General features: G+C 43.2%; 1 protein-coding gene across 2 annotated transcripts in view; it reads right to left on the bottom strand.

The window, feature by feature from the left end:
• Nucleotides 1-2969: 2969 nt before the first annotated feature.
• Nucleotides 2970-17647, bottom strand: part of VDAC1 (voltage dependent anion channel 1) — a 22209-nt gene continuing 7531 nt past the window's right edge. The window contains exons 2-9 of one of the 2 annotated variants that reach the window (XM_083428940.1): nucleotides 13736-13805; nucleotides 12614-12663; nucleotides 12305-12457; nucleotides 12156-12208; nucleotides 7893-8120; nucleotides 7153-7303; nucleotides 4677-4734; nucleotides 2970-3971 (exon numbers count right to left, since the gene is read on the bottom strand). In XM_083428940.1, the coding sequence (XP_083285066.1) occupies nucleotides 3880-3971; nucleotides 4677-4734; nucleotides 7153-7303; nucleotides 7893-8120; nucleotides 12156-12208; nucleotides 12305-12457; nucleotides 12614-12663; nucleotides 13736-13805 (855 nt within the window). In that variant the 3' untranslated portion in view covers nucleotides 2970-3879. Of the gene's footprint in view, nucleotides 3972-4676; nucleotides 4735-7152; nucleotides 7304-7892; nucleotides 9197-10905; nucleotides 12209-12304; nucleotides 12458-12613; nucleotides 12664-13735; nucleotides 13806-17647 lie in introns of those variants that run through there. The other variant, XM_083428941.1, reaches the window with a different exon arrangement.

Genomic DNA, 17647 nt, shown 5'->3' with positions numbered 1-17647 from the left:
GCAGAAGATATTCAAAGTACAATCTCATGTGTAGCTTTTGTTCCTCTCTTCAAACACTCTTCCCACAGATAGCTTAGATGATTAGACAGCCATCAGTTTGTTCTTTTTAAAAAAAAAAAATGTGCAGTTCTGATTTAACAGACTTGTGCAAGATATGTAATAATAAAAACAAAATGCAGCAGCTTAGTGCTCTGAGTGGGGCCTGTGTGCGTGCCAATGCTTCTGCTAGTGAAGGCAATTCCATTTTCACTGCCTTCTCCAACCATTAAACTTCAGCTTCAAGCATCCAAGGATCCGGTCACGTTGCTGAGGCAGGAGGTAAATCAATTCAGTCCTGAGCTTCTCGCTGATGTTTTTTTCAAACCTCTCTACTACTGAAGAATTTGGGAGGTGGGGAAACAGCAGGAGGCAGCACGTGGGGTTGCTCTCTTGCCTCTTCTTTGTTTTTCCCCAAAACCTTTCCAAAGCCTCTTGCAGCAAACTCAGGGTTGATTTGATTCCCTTTCATCCATCTTAGCACCACAGTTCGATTCGTGCGTGCTTTATGCTGAAGTTGAAAACTAGTCTGAAAAGTCCAGAACGTGAGGAATTACCGTATTTTTTCCACCATAACACTCACTTTTGTCCTCCTAGAAAGTAAGGGGAAATGTCTGTGCGTGTTACTACATAGCAGCAAAGTTTTTCAGCTCGCCTACAGGTGGCGGGGGGGGGATCTGCTGCAGTCGTGAGCAGAGGATCCATGGTTCCCCTTCCTTCCCTCCTTTGTGGCTCACTTTGAAACAGCAAAGAGGGAGAAGAGCCGCTGAGTGGGGAGGAGAGAGGGACAGAGAGCCTGCTTCTTTAAAGGAGCAAAGCGGGAGAGGAGCCGCTTACACTTGTGTCCGGTTGGTTCCTTTAAAGCAAGCAGGCTCTCTGTCCCTCTCTCCTCCCACTACATAGCAGCAAAGTTTTTCAGCTCGCTAAGCCGGGGATGAGCGGGGAGGAGGGAGAAAAGCAGAGCCTGCTTGCTTTAAAGGAGCAAAGTGGGAGAGGAGAGGAGCCTTCTCCCCTTACACCCCTCTCCTGCATTATTAGCAGCATCCTTCTCCACACACCCCACGCGTGCTCCTTGTCCCTTGAGTGCTTTTCCTTCACTCCCCACTTAAAACGTGGTTACAAAGCACAGATCCACATGGATCCTCAGGATTCTTGCACTGGGTCACCCCAAATTCACCATCAGATCACATAGCATGCCCATGGCATGCTTGCACCAAAAAAATCACACACCCACTGTTGCCTGGGGCCGCAGTGGTGCAAAAACATGGTTACAAAGCATGGATCCACATGGATCCTCAGGATTTTTGCATTGGGCTACTCCAAACTCACTGTCAGATCACATGTCTGTGGCCACAGCATGAACCATAAAAATCACACATCCACTGTTTCGTTTAGAATATTTTTTTTCTTATTTTCCTCCTCTAAAAACTATGTGCGTGTTATGGTCGGGTGTGTGTTATAGAGCGAAAAATACGGTACCTTAATTTACAAGGGAAACAGCACATAAAGCAGCCCCAAACTTTTTACTATTATTATTACCTTGCACAGGTGGAAGGGGGCCTGAAGCAACAGAAATGTCACCACACATATGACAAACTGACCAATCACCCAAAAAATGCATTAAGCAGCTTTCACATCAGCAGTGATAACAGATGGATAAGGGGTTTACTTATTGGATTTTATTGTGGTAAGGGGAAATCCAGATTAAAGGGAAATGAAATGTGGGCTGAAATTCTGATGATGTTGTTGTGGAGACATCACAAAAACTTATAAGCATGAGTGGTACAGAGTCTGAAATAAACAGGCATGTGAAAACACCTCATCTCAGGTAGTTTGATCTGTCCCACTCCTTTTACTAGTGCCAGGTTGGCGCATGCACACACACACACAATTCAGACTAGGGTCTTCAGTAGGGATGGGGCTTGCTGCTCATCTGTGCTTGGTTAGTGCTTATGCTTCTCATCACATCAGCTTGGTTCATGTTGATGCTTAGATGCCTTTACCAGTTCGCACTCAGCGCATAGCAGGTATATCGAATGTGAATTTCTCTCTGCTGTCAAACTTTAGCCTGTTGAGCTAAAAATGTCAAGCTCTGGCTCAGCCAAGATTTGGACAGAGAGAACGTGTTAATCAGATTGGCAAATGCAAAACACTGAAAAGAACAGGAACACTGTAATAAACCATAGGCTCAAGAACCAATGACAGACATCTGTCAAGGTTATTCATTTGCTGATAAGGCTATAAACAAACTCCAAGGAATGTACTTTTTTTCCATCATGTGCATTGTTTGTGATGAAAGCAACTATAATTGTAGTGCAGGGGAAAGGGTAGATCTCTCAATCAGATGTGCAGTCTAATCTGCATCTCTTGTGCCATCCAGGCTCTCGTTCCTTCCATTCCTCCATCTTCCACAATGCCTACCCCATACCAAAGGTTCCTCAAGACACAGACCTACATTTTTTGTATTAACTCCATGTACACTGGGGGAGATATCAGCTTGCTTTGGGGGATCCCAAGGTTTACAGAATTCTTTTAAACAACTTAACAAGGAAAAAATACACACACACACACACACCCAAAAAACCTGAATCCAAATGAGGGTGGATTATCCCATGACATGTTGAGGGTCAAACTGGAAAAGAAACCATGGAAACAGTGCGGAGTCATGAAGTGTCCTAGAGGAGAATATGACTAGTTCGCATACCTGTTAGAAAGTGACTGCAACATTGGGGGGGGGGTCTCATTTGTTTCCATAATAACCAAAAGCTTTCATACTGAGGGCTTTACTGGGATATACACTCATCTGCTTGTTCTGTCTTACAACAGATGGGGGGAAAACACCTATAAGTGGTCAAGAGAAATGTAGCCATTGCGTTTTGTAAGAACACAGGTGGAGATGCTAAACCATTTAGGAAAACAGACACAATTAGAGATGAAGTTTCAATGTTTTATTCAAGTTGGGTTTGCTTGTTTGTTTCATTTTAAGTGGTGTCCAGTACAGCATTTTGGGGTCTAATGCCACACAAAAAAAGATGGAAGACTGAAGATGTAACCATTAAACTGCTAAAAAGAGAGAGAAGAGGTGATAGAAACAAAGTCCATCTTGTTTAATGCAATGTCACTAGGTGATTACAGTTACAAAAGACTTCCCTGCTTATGGCTCTGTCGTACAAGCTTTTCCATAATGAGTGCAAGGGAAAGAACCACAACACGGGGTGTGATTTTTAAGTGGTGTTGGCTGAGTCACATCAAACTTTCTACACGCCAAAGTTATACGAAGTGAACACTCTAAAGCACTCCAAGGACAAGCTGTTGGTGTAGGAAGAGAGCTGAAGGTGTAGGAGGGAGAACTAAGTAAGACTTAAACGTGTGTGATGCATCTGCCTGAGCAGCCCCTTATCAGACAAATTTGAACACTCCATCACAGAATGAAAGCCTGCTAATTCAAGTGACAGGAAAAGGAGCTTCCTGAGCACTTGGATGGATTGGCATTCTCATAGCATGAATTCCAAATGTTTCAACCATTTCAGGAACCATTATCTTAAGAAAACGGTTCAAGACAAGAATCAGACCTTCATATTAAGAGCTGGTAAGTATGGCGTTCTAATAAGCAACATTCCCCCAAAGGCCTGGAACTGGAGGGAAAAAATCATCACCGGCCTTCTCTGAAAACACACACTTTGAAGCTTAGCCTTCTTTAACCAGGTTCAACATGACTGACACATGGCAATAATTGCATCCCAGACATAAAACATTGAAAAGTACACTAAATTCGGAAGGTAGCTATGCTGTATAGTATTTCAGAATTAATCGCCAGAAATAACGGTGGTACAATTCCTTCTTTCATGCTTCAAATTCCAGTCCTAGACCTAGTTTGTGGCCACCTGCGTTGACATTCTTCCCATCCAACAACGCTGACAATGTCAATTTAATACCTGCATAGCAAAACAGGGAGAGAGAAGATATGAGCATTCATACTTAGGAACATAAGGGCAATGCATACAATCTGACAGCGATTTCTGCCCGGACAGTTTCCGACTGCCGTGTTCTGGCTATGTCTGGGAAATTCTGGACATATAGGAAGCCTATCTGAGAGATGTATGAGAACTAGACATACAATGGATATAAAGGGTTAATTAATACTTTCCTGATATAGGACAGTGGTTCCAAAACTTCAATACAACTACCAAGAATCCTCACTAAGCTATTTGCTCGCCATTCCTTGTGATGTCAGCATTAGCAACATTGTCCTTTGACTCACCCTCTTTTAGTATTTTAGATTTGATCCAAGCAAATGACTACAATAAATCATGATCAATTATCCATAATTCTTACACAGACTGATCGGCTTTTTCTGTCAATTTAGATTTAATATTTTTGGCACTGTAGTGGCAATTTTTTTGAGGAAGTACAGGGAAAAAAAATTTGGAAACCAGATGGAGTGGCATTCAGTCGCCTTCACAAGAATTCCAATTTAGATAAAAATAAAGCCTGAAAGAATTGATCACTAGGGTTGAAGAATAATCAGGCTTTCCACACAGCACAAGCATACAACAAAATCACGCATGTCATTTTCTACCATAACCAGAAAAGGACAGAAAAGGTCAGCAGAATCGAATACAATTCTATTCCATGCGTACCTGGCTTCAGAGTCTGAGTATATCCTAAACCAATCAGACTGGAATTATTCACTTTAGCCTGAAAAACAAAAGTGAAGATATCTTTCAAAGTTCTTGTTGCAGATCATAATTGTGGAAAACAGAAATGACAGTTTATTTCCTCAGGGGAAGGAAACTGGGAATTCGGAAAGCATGTGGATGTGTATTTGAAAACGCAGATCTTGTTGAGTTCAACAGGTCTCCCCCCGCCCTGCCCATCCCCATCAGCTAAATGTGCAAAGAACTACTCATGCATTTCCTAACAAACTCTTTACTTTTGCTGAACAAAAGTTTTCTCCAGGTGATCAGTACAATATTGTGGCTTGCAGCTCAAATGGCACAAGTAGAATGAACTTAGGCTGTTGGCTTGTGCCAGTGTAAAGGGAAAGCTAGTGGAAACTTATACCGCACCCCACCCCACCCATTTATAAATTTGAACCTAAGGCTAAGCATGATGTTTTGCTGCCATGAATCATCTTAAAAGCTCTCTGCAAGTCATCCAGTTGCCAGCCAGCCTCTATACTGCAGACAAAATATGGAAGGCTGGCCTTGAACGGGAGAGCCCTCGCTTTCCACTCTCCAGAATAGCTACTGCAGGTGCGTCATGCATTATTCCAACCAAGGAAATAATTAATGAGAGGGGTCGTCAACTTCTATCACAGCTCTGATTGCCTATTGGATCCTGCTTTTCACCCTGCCCTCGTGCCTCTACTGCCCGTCCCCGTTGCCCTCCCCAGTGGGGCCATGTCAGGCACCTGTCCACAAGTGGAATGAGCAGGATAGAACCACAGCCACCATAGTAAAGACCAGTGTTTTAAAGCATCAGTGCTACTGAGGCTACATGTGGGGCTATAATAATTAATGATGATGATGATTTATTATTTATATCCCGCCTATCTGGCTGGGTTTCCCCAGCCACTCTGGGTGGTTTCCAACAGAATATTAAAAACACCATAAAACATCCCCAGGAAGAAAAATGCAGAGGGGTTTTTCAGGTGCAGAGATTTAAAATAAAAAATGTTATGATTCAGATGTGATTGTGGGGCAATTAGTCGTACCCAGCAAAATTTATGTGGAGTAGTGAAATTAATGGGCTTAAGTTAGCCATGTCTATTCATTTCAATGGGGCTACTCAGAGTAGAACTAACATTGGACACAACCCTATATGTCAGGCATAGGGGACCTTTGGCCCTGCAAATAACAACAATAATAATAATTTATTTATTATTTATACCCTGCCCATCTGGCTGGCTTTCCCCACCCACTCTGGGCGGCTTCCAACAAAAGATTAAAAATACATTAAAACATCAGTCATTAAAAACTTCCCTAAGCAGGACTGCCTTCAGGTGTCTTCTAAACATCAGGTAATTGTTTATTTCTTTGACATCTGATGGGAGGGCATTCCACAGGGCGGGCACCACCACCAAGAAGGCCCTCTCCTCCTCCTTGCCCAGTGGCAGACTTTGGGCTTTCAAATATCAGCAGCGCCCTGTGTGACACCAAAATTCAGCGCCCGCCTTGCCTTCTGTTCTAAGTCATTGTTGTGGCACCCTCTCAGCTCAGCGCCCAGTGTGGGTGAACCAGTCGCACTCCCCTAAATCCGCCTCAGATGGAAGAGAGAACGAGCCAGCCACAGGTGCAACAGCTCTTGCAGTACTGCTAGTTCAAAACACACATAAATAAGGTTTGTTAAACCTTTTGGCTCATTCTCCCTTCTATTCTTTAGCCAGTTGTTTCATGAGTCAAAGGAAACGATGAGGAGATTGTCTGTGCAGCTGCCATAGCACAGCACTGAGCGAAGCTACGGCAGCTGCATACACATCCCAGCAGCAGTGAGAAGGCATGTGGTGGTGATAGCTACTCACAATGAGCAACTAGGCAAAGTGCTAGATCTACAAAGCTGTATTGCTGTTTTCTTGTTTCTTATCAACGAGTCCATGTTGTTAACACCCAGTGTATCTGAATACAGCTGAATAACATGGGGAAATAAATTAAGAAATGTGACATTAAAGGGAAAGCAAATGGAAACAAAAAAGATTTCGTGTTTATGAGAGGTGCTGAGGTGCAAGTGTCTTTTTTCTCTCAGGGCTGCTTTCCTTGCCTGGACTTCGCTTGATAAGTGAAGCAAGAGGAAGCAGTGATTACCAGGTGAGGTAGGTGACCCAGCAGATGGGTTGCTGTTGCTCTCCAGGAGGGGAGGGGAGGGGAGGGGAGGGCAGCAGGAAGGTCTGTGCATTGGCAGAAGTGCAGGACTGGCTCTGCTGGTGCTTTTGCACTGCACCAACCTCCCCGCCACCTTGCCCTTTGCAGGAAGCAACAGAAACCCACCTGCTGGGAAGCTGGCATAGCTGTTCCACCCCACCTGCTGAGCTGCTTCTTGGAGTTCCAGGAGAATTAAGCAGTCAACTTCTGTAACAGAATAAATCTCCATGAAAATGAGTGTCCACATGTTACTCACAGAGAAAGACGCATCTGGGTCAATTTGATATTTGGCAGCTATTCCAAAGCGGGTGTTGCTATTTCCAGCTGTCCAAGCAAGATTGACGGCAGTTTCCAACTTATTATTCACCTTCTGATAAATGGAACCTCCAAATTCTGTGCCATCATTCCTGTAAGAACATTTTTCATACTTTATTGTACAGTCATTTGTGGGAAGTGCGCAAGCCTAGGCATGGGTATGTTTATGATTTGCTGCTGAACTGTTCTAATGGTTGGATGCTGGGCTTTTACTTTTTTGTAATGTTTATATTGTTTAGCTTTTCATCATTTGTATACTGCTGTGAGATCCTACAGGACGAAGGGCAGTCTAAATTACAATAAATTATATATAGTGCTTAAAAAAAAAACATGAAGGAAATATATTAACAACATCCTTTCACATTTTTTATTTCTTCAATAAAATAGTGTGAATTTAAGTCTGTCATCCATTCCAAATCATTTCTGAACCCAGGTCTCCAAACCCTTCTTCTGGGTTTTGGAGATCTGGATTTAGAAATGATCTGGAAGGTCCTATATATTTGAATAAATATAAATTTGGATAAGTGAAGATACAATCTTCCTCCTACCAAAGCACATAGTGATGTTTAAAGAATCCAAGTTATTGATAAAGAAACAGTACCACCTTCCTTTTCACCAACTTGATAGGCTTTTTTCCCCTGTTACAATACTTTCCCAGTATGCAGTCTTCCCAGTACTTACACATTGGTGTGAAGCTGAAATTCATCGGTCTTGTAACCAACAGCAAAATTGCTCTGAGTTATTCTGGACTTAGTAGTCTCAAAAGTCATTTGGTAACCAGCCAGCCAACCTTCATAGCCAAAGACAAAGGCACCACGTATTGAAGGACCAGCAATGTCAAAATCCATGTCACAGCCCAAGTTGATATGTTCCCTCTTGTATCCAGACTTGACTTTAGCATTCTTCTTCCTAAAAGGAAAACCGTGCTTTACAGTATTCATTTTAAATCATGCATTCTAAAGCTATTTCCCCCTCACTGCTATGTACCAGTCCCATGCATTCTCCAATATCAGTTGCTGGAAACTACAGGAGGGAAGTGCTCTTGTGCTCAGATCCTGCATTTTGGTTGGCCACTTTGAGAACAGAACGCTGAACTAGATGAGTCATTGACATGATCCAGCAGGCTTCTCTTATGTTCTTGCCACCACCAGAAAACTTTAGCGGTAACATGGAGACTGCCAACACAAATTAACCTCTTTCTTTGTATGCTGAGCCGCTTGACAGGCTAGTCACCATGCATAAGCTGTCTTATGATGCTACCTCATCATGCACCTGGTGGCTGAAACAAGTAGGCCAATTTTTTCAGCCTCTCCATTATTAGAGATTTCAAAACAAAAACTGGATGGCCACCTATCATGGAGGCTACAGCAACAAATTTATTACATCAGCAGGGGACTGAACTAGATGATTTTGAGGTCCCAATTCTATGATTCTAACCAGGAATCAGTCCTGTTTTGAGCTGTTGAAATAGGCACTGCACTATTTCAATACAGGGGACTAATGATCAATGCAGTAGGTTAGGGAAATTATTTGGAACATTATCTGAAGATATTGACTCAAAACTGATGGCTGGCAAACATTTTACTTGCAATGCCTTTATCACCAGGCACCCTTCCACATGCTGCTTAAATTAAGGACCTACTTTTTTACCTGTTATTAATCAACCACATTATTTCCTCTCAATTCATTCAACCTGGATATTTACACTGAAGCCAATTGGAACACTGAGATGATCCAAGACCCCAGGTGCAACAGCTCATGGTTCGACATGACATGCACCCCAGGAGGGTGACTGCTACATTAAGCGGCAGACATATCCCTCTTTCACATACCGGCGCCTCCATTTCAAGTTTGGAGAAGAGGCAAACCTCAGAGCCACCTCAAGAGATCACAGTTCAAGGTTCACTGAAGGCAGGTGCTATCAGTAACGCACACCAGTCCTTGTCAAGCAACACTTTCACTACTTCATTTTATAAATGGTGTCACTTAACCACATAATTAATTCAAGGGATGCTGGCCCGCCTCCATTTTCCCTGGGATTAATTGAAAGGACGTGCGTATCTGACATTTGGGACTCCTGAACAGCGTGGTGTGTTTTTTTAAGGAGCTTTATATGGGCAGGAACCTGCCTAATAGTAGGCTAGAATATTTGTCCATCTAACCCAGAACTGATTAGACTGACTGGCAGTGGCTCATCAGAGTCTCAGGTAGCACTTTCCCATTACCTGTTATCTGATCTAGCTGGAGTTGCTGTGCATGCAAGGAACGTAGGAAACTGCCTTATGCTCAGACCCACAGCATGACCAGTGGTCAGGGATGATGGGAGTTGTAGTCCAACAACATCTAGGGACCCACAGGTTGAGAACTGCTGCCTTAGGCCATTAGGTTGGTGCTGGGCATTCAACTGGGTCCTTCTGCATGTGAAGCACAGGCTGTACCTCTGAACTATACTCCCTCCCTAAAGGATGCTTGTGTGGCACTGATGGAGAAACGGACAGTCATGAACAGTCCCAACTAGCATCTCAGGAAAGCTGCCACCTTCCTTCTTCTCTTCACATCCGCCCTGCGGTCTTGCTTGGAAGCCACAGGGAAAACTTCCTTAGCCATTCCCCAGCTTTCTTTGCCAGGCATGTCGCACACCCTCTCTTTCAACTCCCAAACTCCATCAAGGGACCCTGTTATAAAAGGAGAGCAGGGCCTTTCCCCACTGAAGCCAGTGGCTATGCTGGGGTGTTATACCAACATGCAGGAAGCCAGCCTCCTCTGTGCAGCTTTCCTTAGCACCTCTGCAGAAATCAGGGACAGGTTATCCCATCCCAACATGAAAGATGGATTGGGGGGGGGTCTCTTTTGTGTTAGCAAATCACTCCTCCATTGCTGATATATGACTGGTAAGTCACATGTCTGTGTTTACTTTCCTGAGCTGGGAAAGTCTGAGGATGGAAGTTACGTCTTATCTCTTCTGTTATGTCATGCTGTTGCACTGTGTTTTTCTCTCTGTGTCTGCTGCTGAAGAAGAGAGCAGACGCCATTATGATTTGTCCTGTAAATATTGCAAAATAAATCTAAGAATGCTCACATTCATGCTTCCAGTCATCACTGCAGACTCCGCTGATTAATAGCGTGCACAGGATCATCCAACCTGTGTCCCTGAGTGCTCCAGGATGAAGACTGGTGTCCATCCTGGAGGAGCACAACACCAGACAACGCCCAGAGAGGCTTGTCTCATACAGGAGGCAGTGGGGCCCCCAAGGCGTGTTATGGACACTTTGACCTCATATTGAGCTTCAGAGGTGCTCCAAGGTACCAGGTCAGGGGAGAGGTGTGGCTGGTGGTCAGTCAAAGTTTGCAGACACCTGCACCAAGGGAATGACAGAACTGAGGTTCATCGCTCCCTTGTGTGGTTTCTGCTGTGCCACCAATGAGGCAGCAGGAAGGCAAGAATGGAGACAGAATGGAGGACCCCTAGTGGAAAGGATTACCTGTCGCTGGAGTCCAGTCCACACAAGCATTCCTCTCAATACCCACTCACTTGGAAAGGGGATTTATGGCTCTGTGTCTTACCTGCCTTTAAGATGTTGCCCTCCTCACTCTGCTATCAGTAATTCAGCTGTTTTGAAAATGCAATTTCTGAAATTGGGTTGCAAAGGGCCACACTTAATGCAACACTAAACACACAACATGCTGCGGCAACTTTTGTCCTTTCATTGCTAATGGCAAGTACAGGGAGACCAGTTTTCATCAGGACTGTGATGTCGGAGTGGGGAGTGGGGAGGAGAACCACTGTGGCTCTGATGAAAATCAATGTTCCCTGTGTCTTGGGTGAATAGCAGTTCTGCAGAGAGGAATTTTATTTAGCACAATGGTGAAGGAGGAAGGAGTGAAACCACTCCTTTCCTACATTCCACAGTCCCCAAAGTGAATCACACACACCCCAATTTGAAACAAAAAATATGCAACAACCAAGAGGTGCATTTAACACCATGTCTAAATTGGGTCTTAAAACGGCTAATTCCCAAATGGACATTTTAAAATCACACCAGTAATTAAAAGGATCTATTTAATTTAATAATTTTAGTAGATCTCTGATTTAGAGTTTCGTGTCAATGCTAAGGCGGATGCCACATTAACCCCTGGTGCTTTTAGCAAAGGTGCTCTGTCATTTTACATTTTTTATTCCCATCCAGGTAAGCACTGCTAGTAAAACCTGAGTTTGTAATGATGCTGCAAAGCCAAATCTGGAGGCTATGGAGCAGATACTCAGTAATCATTCTGAGATTGAACATCCACAACTCAGGAAAGGGACACCATACGTAATGAATGCAGCCCTGATTACTAGAAATGCAATGCGCTACTTTTAGCTGTGCAACATTCTGACATCAGGAGCATTTAGAAAGGATGATAAAAATGAAGACACACACACACAAATATTAAGTACATATAATCCCCCAGCTGCTTAATCCTCCTGGCCCACATAACATGCAGGAAACAACCACAGCATCAAAACCTTTCATCCAACCAAAGGCATCTAGCGTTACAGCCTGCAAGAATGGAGACCAAAAATCCAGCTGCGGCAGGGGAAGAAGAGGCGTCCCAAATAGCACAACTTAGTGGTAAAGAGTGAGACAGTTATTGTTAAGTAGCACTAAATAGACCTTGCACTGCAGGCTGTTGGAAGATGTATTTTGCATTTATAAGACCCACATGTGCATCTTAAGCCAAAATTAGCAGCAGTTATGACAAGTGGCTCAAGTGATTAACTATTTTAAATAGCACCACACTTAAGTTTGCAAAAAGAAAAGACCTTCATGAAAAGGGGAGGGATGATCGCACACAAAGGATAATCACTAATGCAGCCCAGATTGGAAAGATAAAGCAAATTAAGCAGGCAACTAACAACAACAAAAAAGGTTATTCTACTGTATGAATGTACCCACTCCTTACCCAGTGTTAGGAGAGAATGAGGAGTCAAAGGTCAGCTTCAGTCCATGTGCAAGCTGAACAGAAAAAGAAATTCACCAATTGCATTTATAGTTTGAAAAGATGAGTACTTAAAGAGTTGAAAAACTGCCATCTTTCAATGTAACACTCACCTGATCTTCTAAAGTTATCTCTGTGCCTAGTGTGTTGTCTGTGTTCCACTTCTCTGTGAATGTCAAGCCATATTCTGTCCACCTGTACTTGGTTTCCAAACTTCCAGAAACTTTGGTTGTTTCTGTGTTTGCTGAACCTGAGCTTGTAAATTCCTAAGGACAAAATGCAGGGTGAAAAATTGTTTTTCACAAAGTCACCTTACAGAGTTAGAGAAATATACAGGCCCCTGTCCAAGTAGACAGGTGGCTTTATTGGAAGTGTCAATTAAAATGACATGAAAAAATCATGTTTGGTCTTTCTCTACTCACCAGTCCATTTTCAGATTTTGTTTTCAAATCCAACTTTATTAAGCCAAATCCTAAGAAAATATAAATAAGCCAGAATGATGTCAGTAACCATCTGGGGCAGAGGCAAGCAGAGATTCTGAATGAACTTTCATAAAATGTAAGTCTTCTATGCAGGAAGAAAAGCATTTAAGAAGCTACACTAATTTCAGCAGCTTGCAGAAAGTTGGGATATGATTATATTCACATGATATATTACCTAGCCACAGGACAATCAGGATAAACATGATAAACTTTTGCTGCTGCTCTTACAAGAAGTAAAATGAGCAGCATTTTTATATATTTCAGTTGATTGGTGTGTTTTCAGTTGTATCTGTTTTAATTCGTGTTGTGAGGGAATACTGGAAGAAAGATAGGATATAAATAAAATGAATAATGGGAAAACACATGGTGAGATCAATGATTCCATGATCTATTTAACAGAACACAAACAGTTTTCTTCAAAGGATCAGAAGGCAAATTGCTGAAATAAATACTCCAAAGTAAAGGCCCAAATGAACAAAACCATCTTTAGTACACAAATTCAAAGGTAGCTGGGACTTGGCCCAAATTTACTCCCTTCCACAGGTTGCCGAGTAAAGTGACAAGACTGATTACTCAGGCTGACAGCAGCTGGATAAAACTGTTAATTCAGTCTGGTCAAAAAAGGGACATGTCTCCCCTTGTCTCTGCCACTGAAAAACAATTTAAAAACACACAATTGCCAACGCTGCCTCCAGATATACAGTTAGTTGGGCTTAGATAGGCTTTTACAAAGTGGGAGCTACATCCGAGAACTATTCTTTGCATCCCTCTACTGCAGTTTACACCTTGAAGGACATGAGCTATACTCATAAATACATACAGACAGAGAAGTCCTGTGCATCTTTAGTCAGAAGGTTTACTAAGTGAGCTAAATGATGCCCAGAAGCTAGTGCATACTGGGAAAGACCTATTCTTAGGGCACGGCTTGATCTATGTATATTGACTGTGATCTATAACACACACAACTGGCCAGAAACTGCAATTATAGTTGTGTGAAATCCTTGAAATCAACAACCCAGATAACCAGTGAAACACCACCCATTTCCTTGTGGCAATATTTACCATATCCCTTGGTGAAGATGTCTCGAGCAGATTTTCCTAGGTCAGCATAAGCAGGGGGAACAGCCATTTTCTGCCAAAAAAAGAGAAAAGACACTTGAGTTATGGTTTTGTGGAGAATCCAAACACCACAGTGCTTTTGTCATTCCAGAGGTCCAGCCACCAATTAACCAAAAAGCCTTTTTCATGTTACATCACTGAGATGCCCTCTCACTGGTCGCTATAAAAACAAACCCCACAATCAAGAACAAAGCTGAGTTTGTCGTGACCTTTATTTGTAATGTTGAATCACCTGAAAACATATATTGAAGAAAAATTGGATAAGAAAAAAACTCCTGGGGCTTTAATTTACTTTTTGATCCTTAACAACATGAACAGATCACAATGATCTGGGCTGCCAGGAGCATGTGAAACATGTCGCTCTGAATCTGCTGAGTTAACAACATCTTCTCTCCTCCCCCACCCCCGATATAGAGCGCACTATTTATGTTTTCCCTTCTTCTAAATCTTTCCACAAAGGAAGGAGATAGTATGATTAAAGCATTTTTATTCTCTTTTCCAGATAGCCTTGAAGCCCAAAGCATCCATCAGAAACAGCTGACAAAATCAAACAAAGCCATCAAAGCTATGCAATATTAGGATCTGGATCCAGCACCTTGTTAAATGTCAATACATAAAAGTTATTCTAAAAACAATCATTCTTTAAGAACATGAACCATAGAGATCTATTTCATAGCAATCAAGTCTATAACCACATGAGGTTAACAAATCTTATAATTGAGCTCAATGAAATGACATTTTAAAGCATCTTTGCTCTTCTCCTGCAAGGCCAGTATGTTACAGATAAGTAGAGTTGCCTTGTAACAATCAAGACAGGTCCAACTCATGAGCCCTTAAATCCTTTACTCTTCACCCAGATGAATATGCAACAGTGCCTTACAGCTTATCTGATTCATTACACATGGTGCAGGATTGTTTATTGTAGAAACTGAAGATTCCACCCTCATTTCTTAAATGGATTAGAAGATCCATTAGTATACTACTAGCTACACACCATAGGTTAGAAGCTTTATACAAAATAATTTATTTTGCCAATAAGCAACAGGCATTGAGAAGCTATTTCATATTTCACAGAGAGAATTATTTACCATAATTCCACCAAAAAGGAGAACGAAAAGTAAGGATATGCTGAACACCAAATTTTGCATGTCCCTAAACCGTTTTGGATCAAGCACCACTAAGTTGTTGCTTATTTTGGCTCCAGACCAGAAGCAATTTGCTTTTACAAGAGAACTACCAGAGCACATATGTCAGATAGGTACTTTAGCAGTTATTCACAGCCTGGAGCGCTAAGTGCAACAAGCTGTTGCATGCCAGAGTTGGATACTGCTCTTAGATAAGGCAAGAGTCTCAAGAGTCTCTCTTCTGGCTCAAATTGAACTGCTACATCAAGCAAACCGAGAAAACAAGCTACAGAGAATCTTTCTGACCTAGTGACATAGTCAACATTCTTGAGGGTACACTGATTGAGAGATACAAACCCCAGGTGAAACTAACTTAACTATTCTGTGGTCGTCTCCAGGGTGCTCCAAGCCTGGCACCCAACTCAGTAAACTTAAAATGGATGCTCCTCAACTAATGAGATCTTTAGCAAAATGGAAGACCCGAAGGCCAAGAATCATATACTCAGCAGCGTAACTAGTCACTCACGTGCCTGGTGCAGCACGCACATCCTGCAACCGGGAGAGGGGCGAGCCGCCCATGGGGATGGGGGGAGTGCTGCATGGAGCCTCTCTGCTGCCTCCCCTTCAGCTGTAGGGCAGCTGAGGGACAGGCAGAGGGCAGGTGCAAGCCCCAAACTGCAGTTTCAGGCAGCGCAGAGCCTGAAGGCACCCATACCACCATGTCACTCCCAGGAGAGACGCGTGGCTTGGGCACGCTGCAGGCCCCGCAATAAGTGCCAGCCACATTTCGTTATGTTTGTTGACTGAACTAAAAAGTTTTGTGAGCCCCATTTTTTAAAAAACTCACATTTTTGTCATTTTGTCACATCCCCTCACTGATGACACTCGGGGCGGCCCGCACCCTCCCTTCCTCTGCCACTGCATATACTCCAGAGGTCCCCAAACTAAGGCCCGTGGGACTTGTTTATCTGGCCCGCAGCAACCCCTACTGCCCGCTGCCGCCACCCGCTGTTACCTGCGCTGCACGGCTGCCCACTTCCGGGTTGGAGGAGCACCGGAAATAGCTTGTGCGCATGCGCAAGCATTATTTGCGTATGTGCAAGCATTATTTCTCGTGCACATCCAGGTCAGAGGAGGCCCGTGAACATGCGCACAAGCTATTTACAGTGCTCCTCTGACCCAGAAGTGTGCTAGAAATAGTGTGTGCGCACGCGTATGGGCACGCGCTCCCCCGCCCTCTGGCCCGCCATGCGATCGGCGCTGGAGACACCAGCCCAAGGCGCGGTAAGTTTGCTGACCCCGATATACTCAATACGTGTCACTGTGAAAAGCTAAAAGAGAGCCATGGAATGTTAACAGGTCTCAAAAGCAGTTGACCTGAATGTGAGCACTAAGTCAGAGAAGGGACCTCTCATAATTCTACAGGTGTCTGGAGTAACTAGATCTGTGTGCATCTTTCCATGTGGCAAGCACTGTCTCTGCTCCAAAACCAGAATATTCCTCTCAGAGGAGCTTGTCTTCATAGGCCCCCTTCTCCAGTGCTGTGCTTGTCCACTGCTATACTAGTGTGAGCTGGAGGAAACAATACCTGGAACAGCTCCTTTACATCCTTAATGATGTTTTCGTGGTGCTCAGATGTGACAGCTATCAGTCAGGACAACTTCTATTCCAACTGGCTACAAATCCATTCTAAAACTCCAGCAGGTAGCACTGAAGAAAGCCACGTCACCAGGATCAGCTCCGGGGTTTTTCAAGAAAGCCACCACAGCACGGGAAACGTCAGTGATGGCTGTGTGATGAATCGATCATGACATGCCGGCTTAATGCAGCAGTCTAAACTATGCCTATGAAGCAGTGGGAGGTGTCTAAATCCCATCTTATGCAATTACTGAAATTAAGGAATATTAAAAGGTAATCCTGTATCTAATGAGAATTGACTTCTAAGCAACTATTAACTTCGCAGGGGATCAGGTGTCTGAAACAGACAATATCACAGTGTTTTTTCTGTGGTTAACCCCGATTAAGATATGAATCATCAAGGGGAGGAAAAGTTACTTGCTTCCTCTGTGCAAGAGCTGATCAGTCATTTAAGTCTGCGGTAGCTCAAAGACAACCGTCAGCCTCCGCAAGTTGAAAGTTCAATGAGCTTAATGAGTGGGGCTGCGAGGTCTTAACAGGGCAGCCTGTAAATGCCCCTATATATCAGTCCTGGGATCTCAGAATGTGAACTCCGAGTGGGTCACAAGTGAAACTGCATGTCAGTGTCTGATCCCAGCCTTGAAGATGATAAAGCTATCACATGACTCAATCCCTGTTCAAGGATATCACCAAGACTGAAATAGCAGGGACAAAATGCAAGTCAGTGTTAAGCGCTCCTGACTTAGCAACACTAAACTCTGGCATCTGTTGTCCCACCTCATGATTCTGCAATTTATAGGATTATTACATTTTTAAAAGATGCTGTGGAAGCAAAGTCAGGTAGCAAGCTTTAGAAGCTAATTGTTTTAGGAAACACCAACTGGCAGGAATAGGTTCATACTTGGGTTAAGAAGCCTCCTTCTAAAAGAAAAGCAAGTTTGTTCTTGTATAGCCCTGTCACTGATGATATAATAACAATAACAATAACAATAATTTATTATTCACACCCCACCCATCTGGCTGGGCTTCCCCAGTCACTCTGGGTGGCTTCCAATAAAAATACAATAAAACATCAAACATTAAAAACTTCCAT

The sequence above is a fragment of the Podarcis tiliguerta genome (genome assembly GCF_965153285.1).
Source record: "Podarcis tiliguerta genome assembly, chromosome: 2".
Taxonomy (NCBI): Eukaryota; Metazoa; Chordata; class Lepidosauria; order Squamata; family Lacertidae; genus Podarcis; species Podarcis tiliguerta.
The sequence above is the reverse complement of the archived record's forward strand: the minus strand, read 5'-3'. Positions and strand labels throughout refer to the sequence as shown.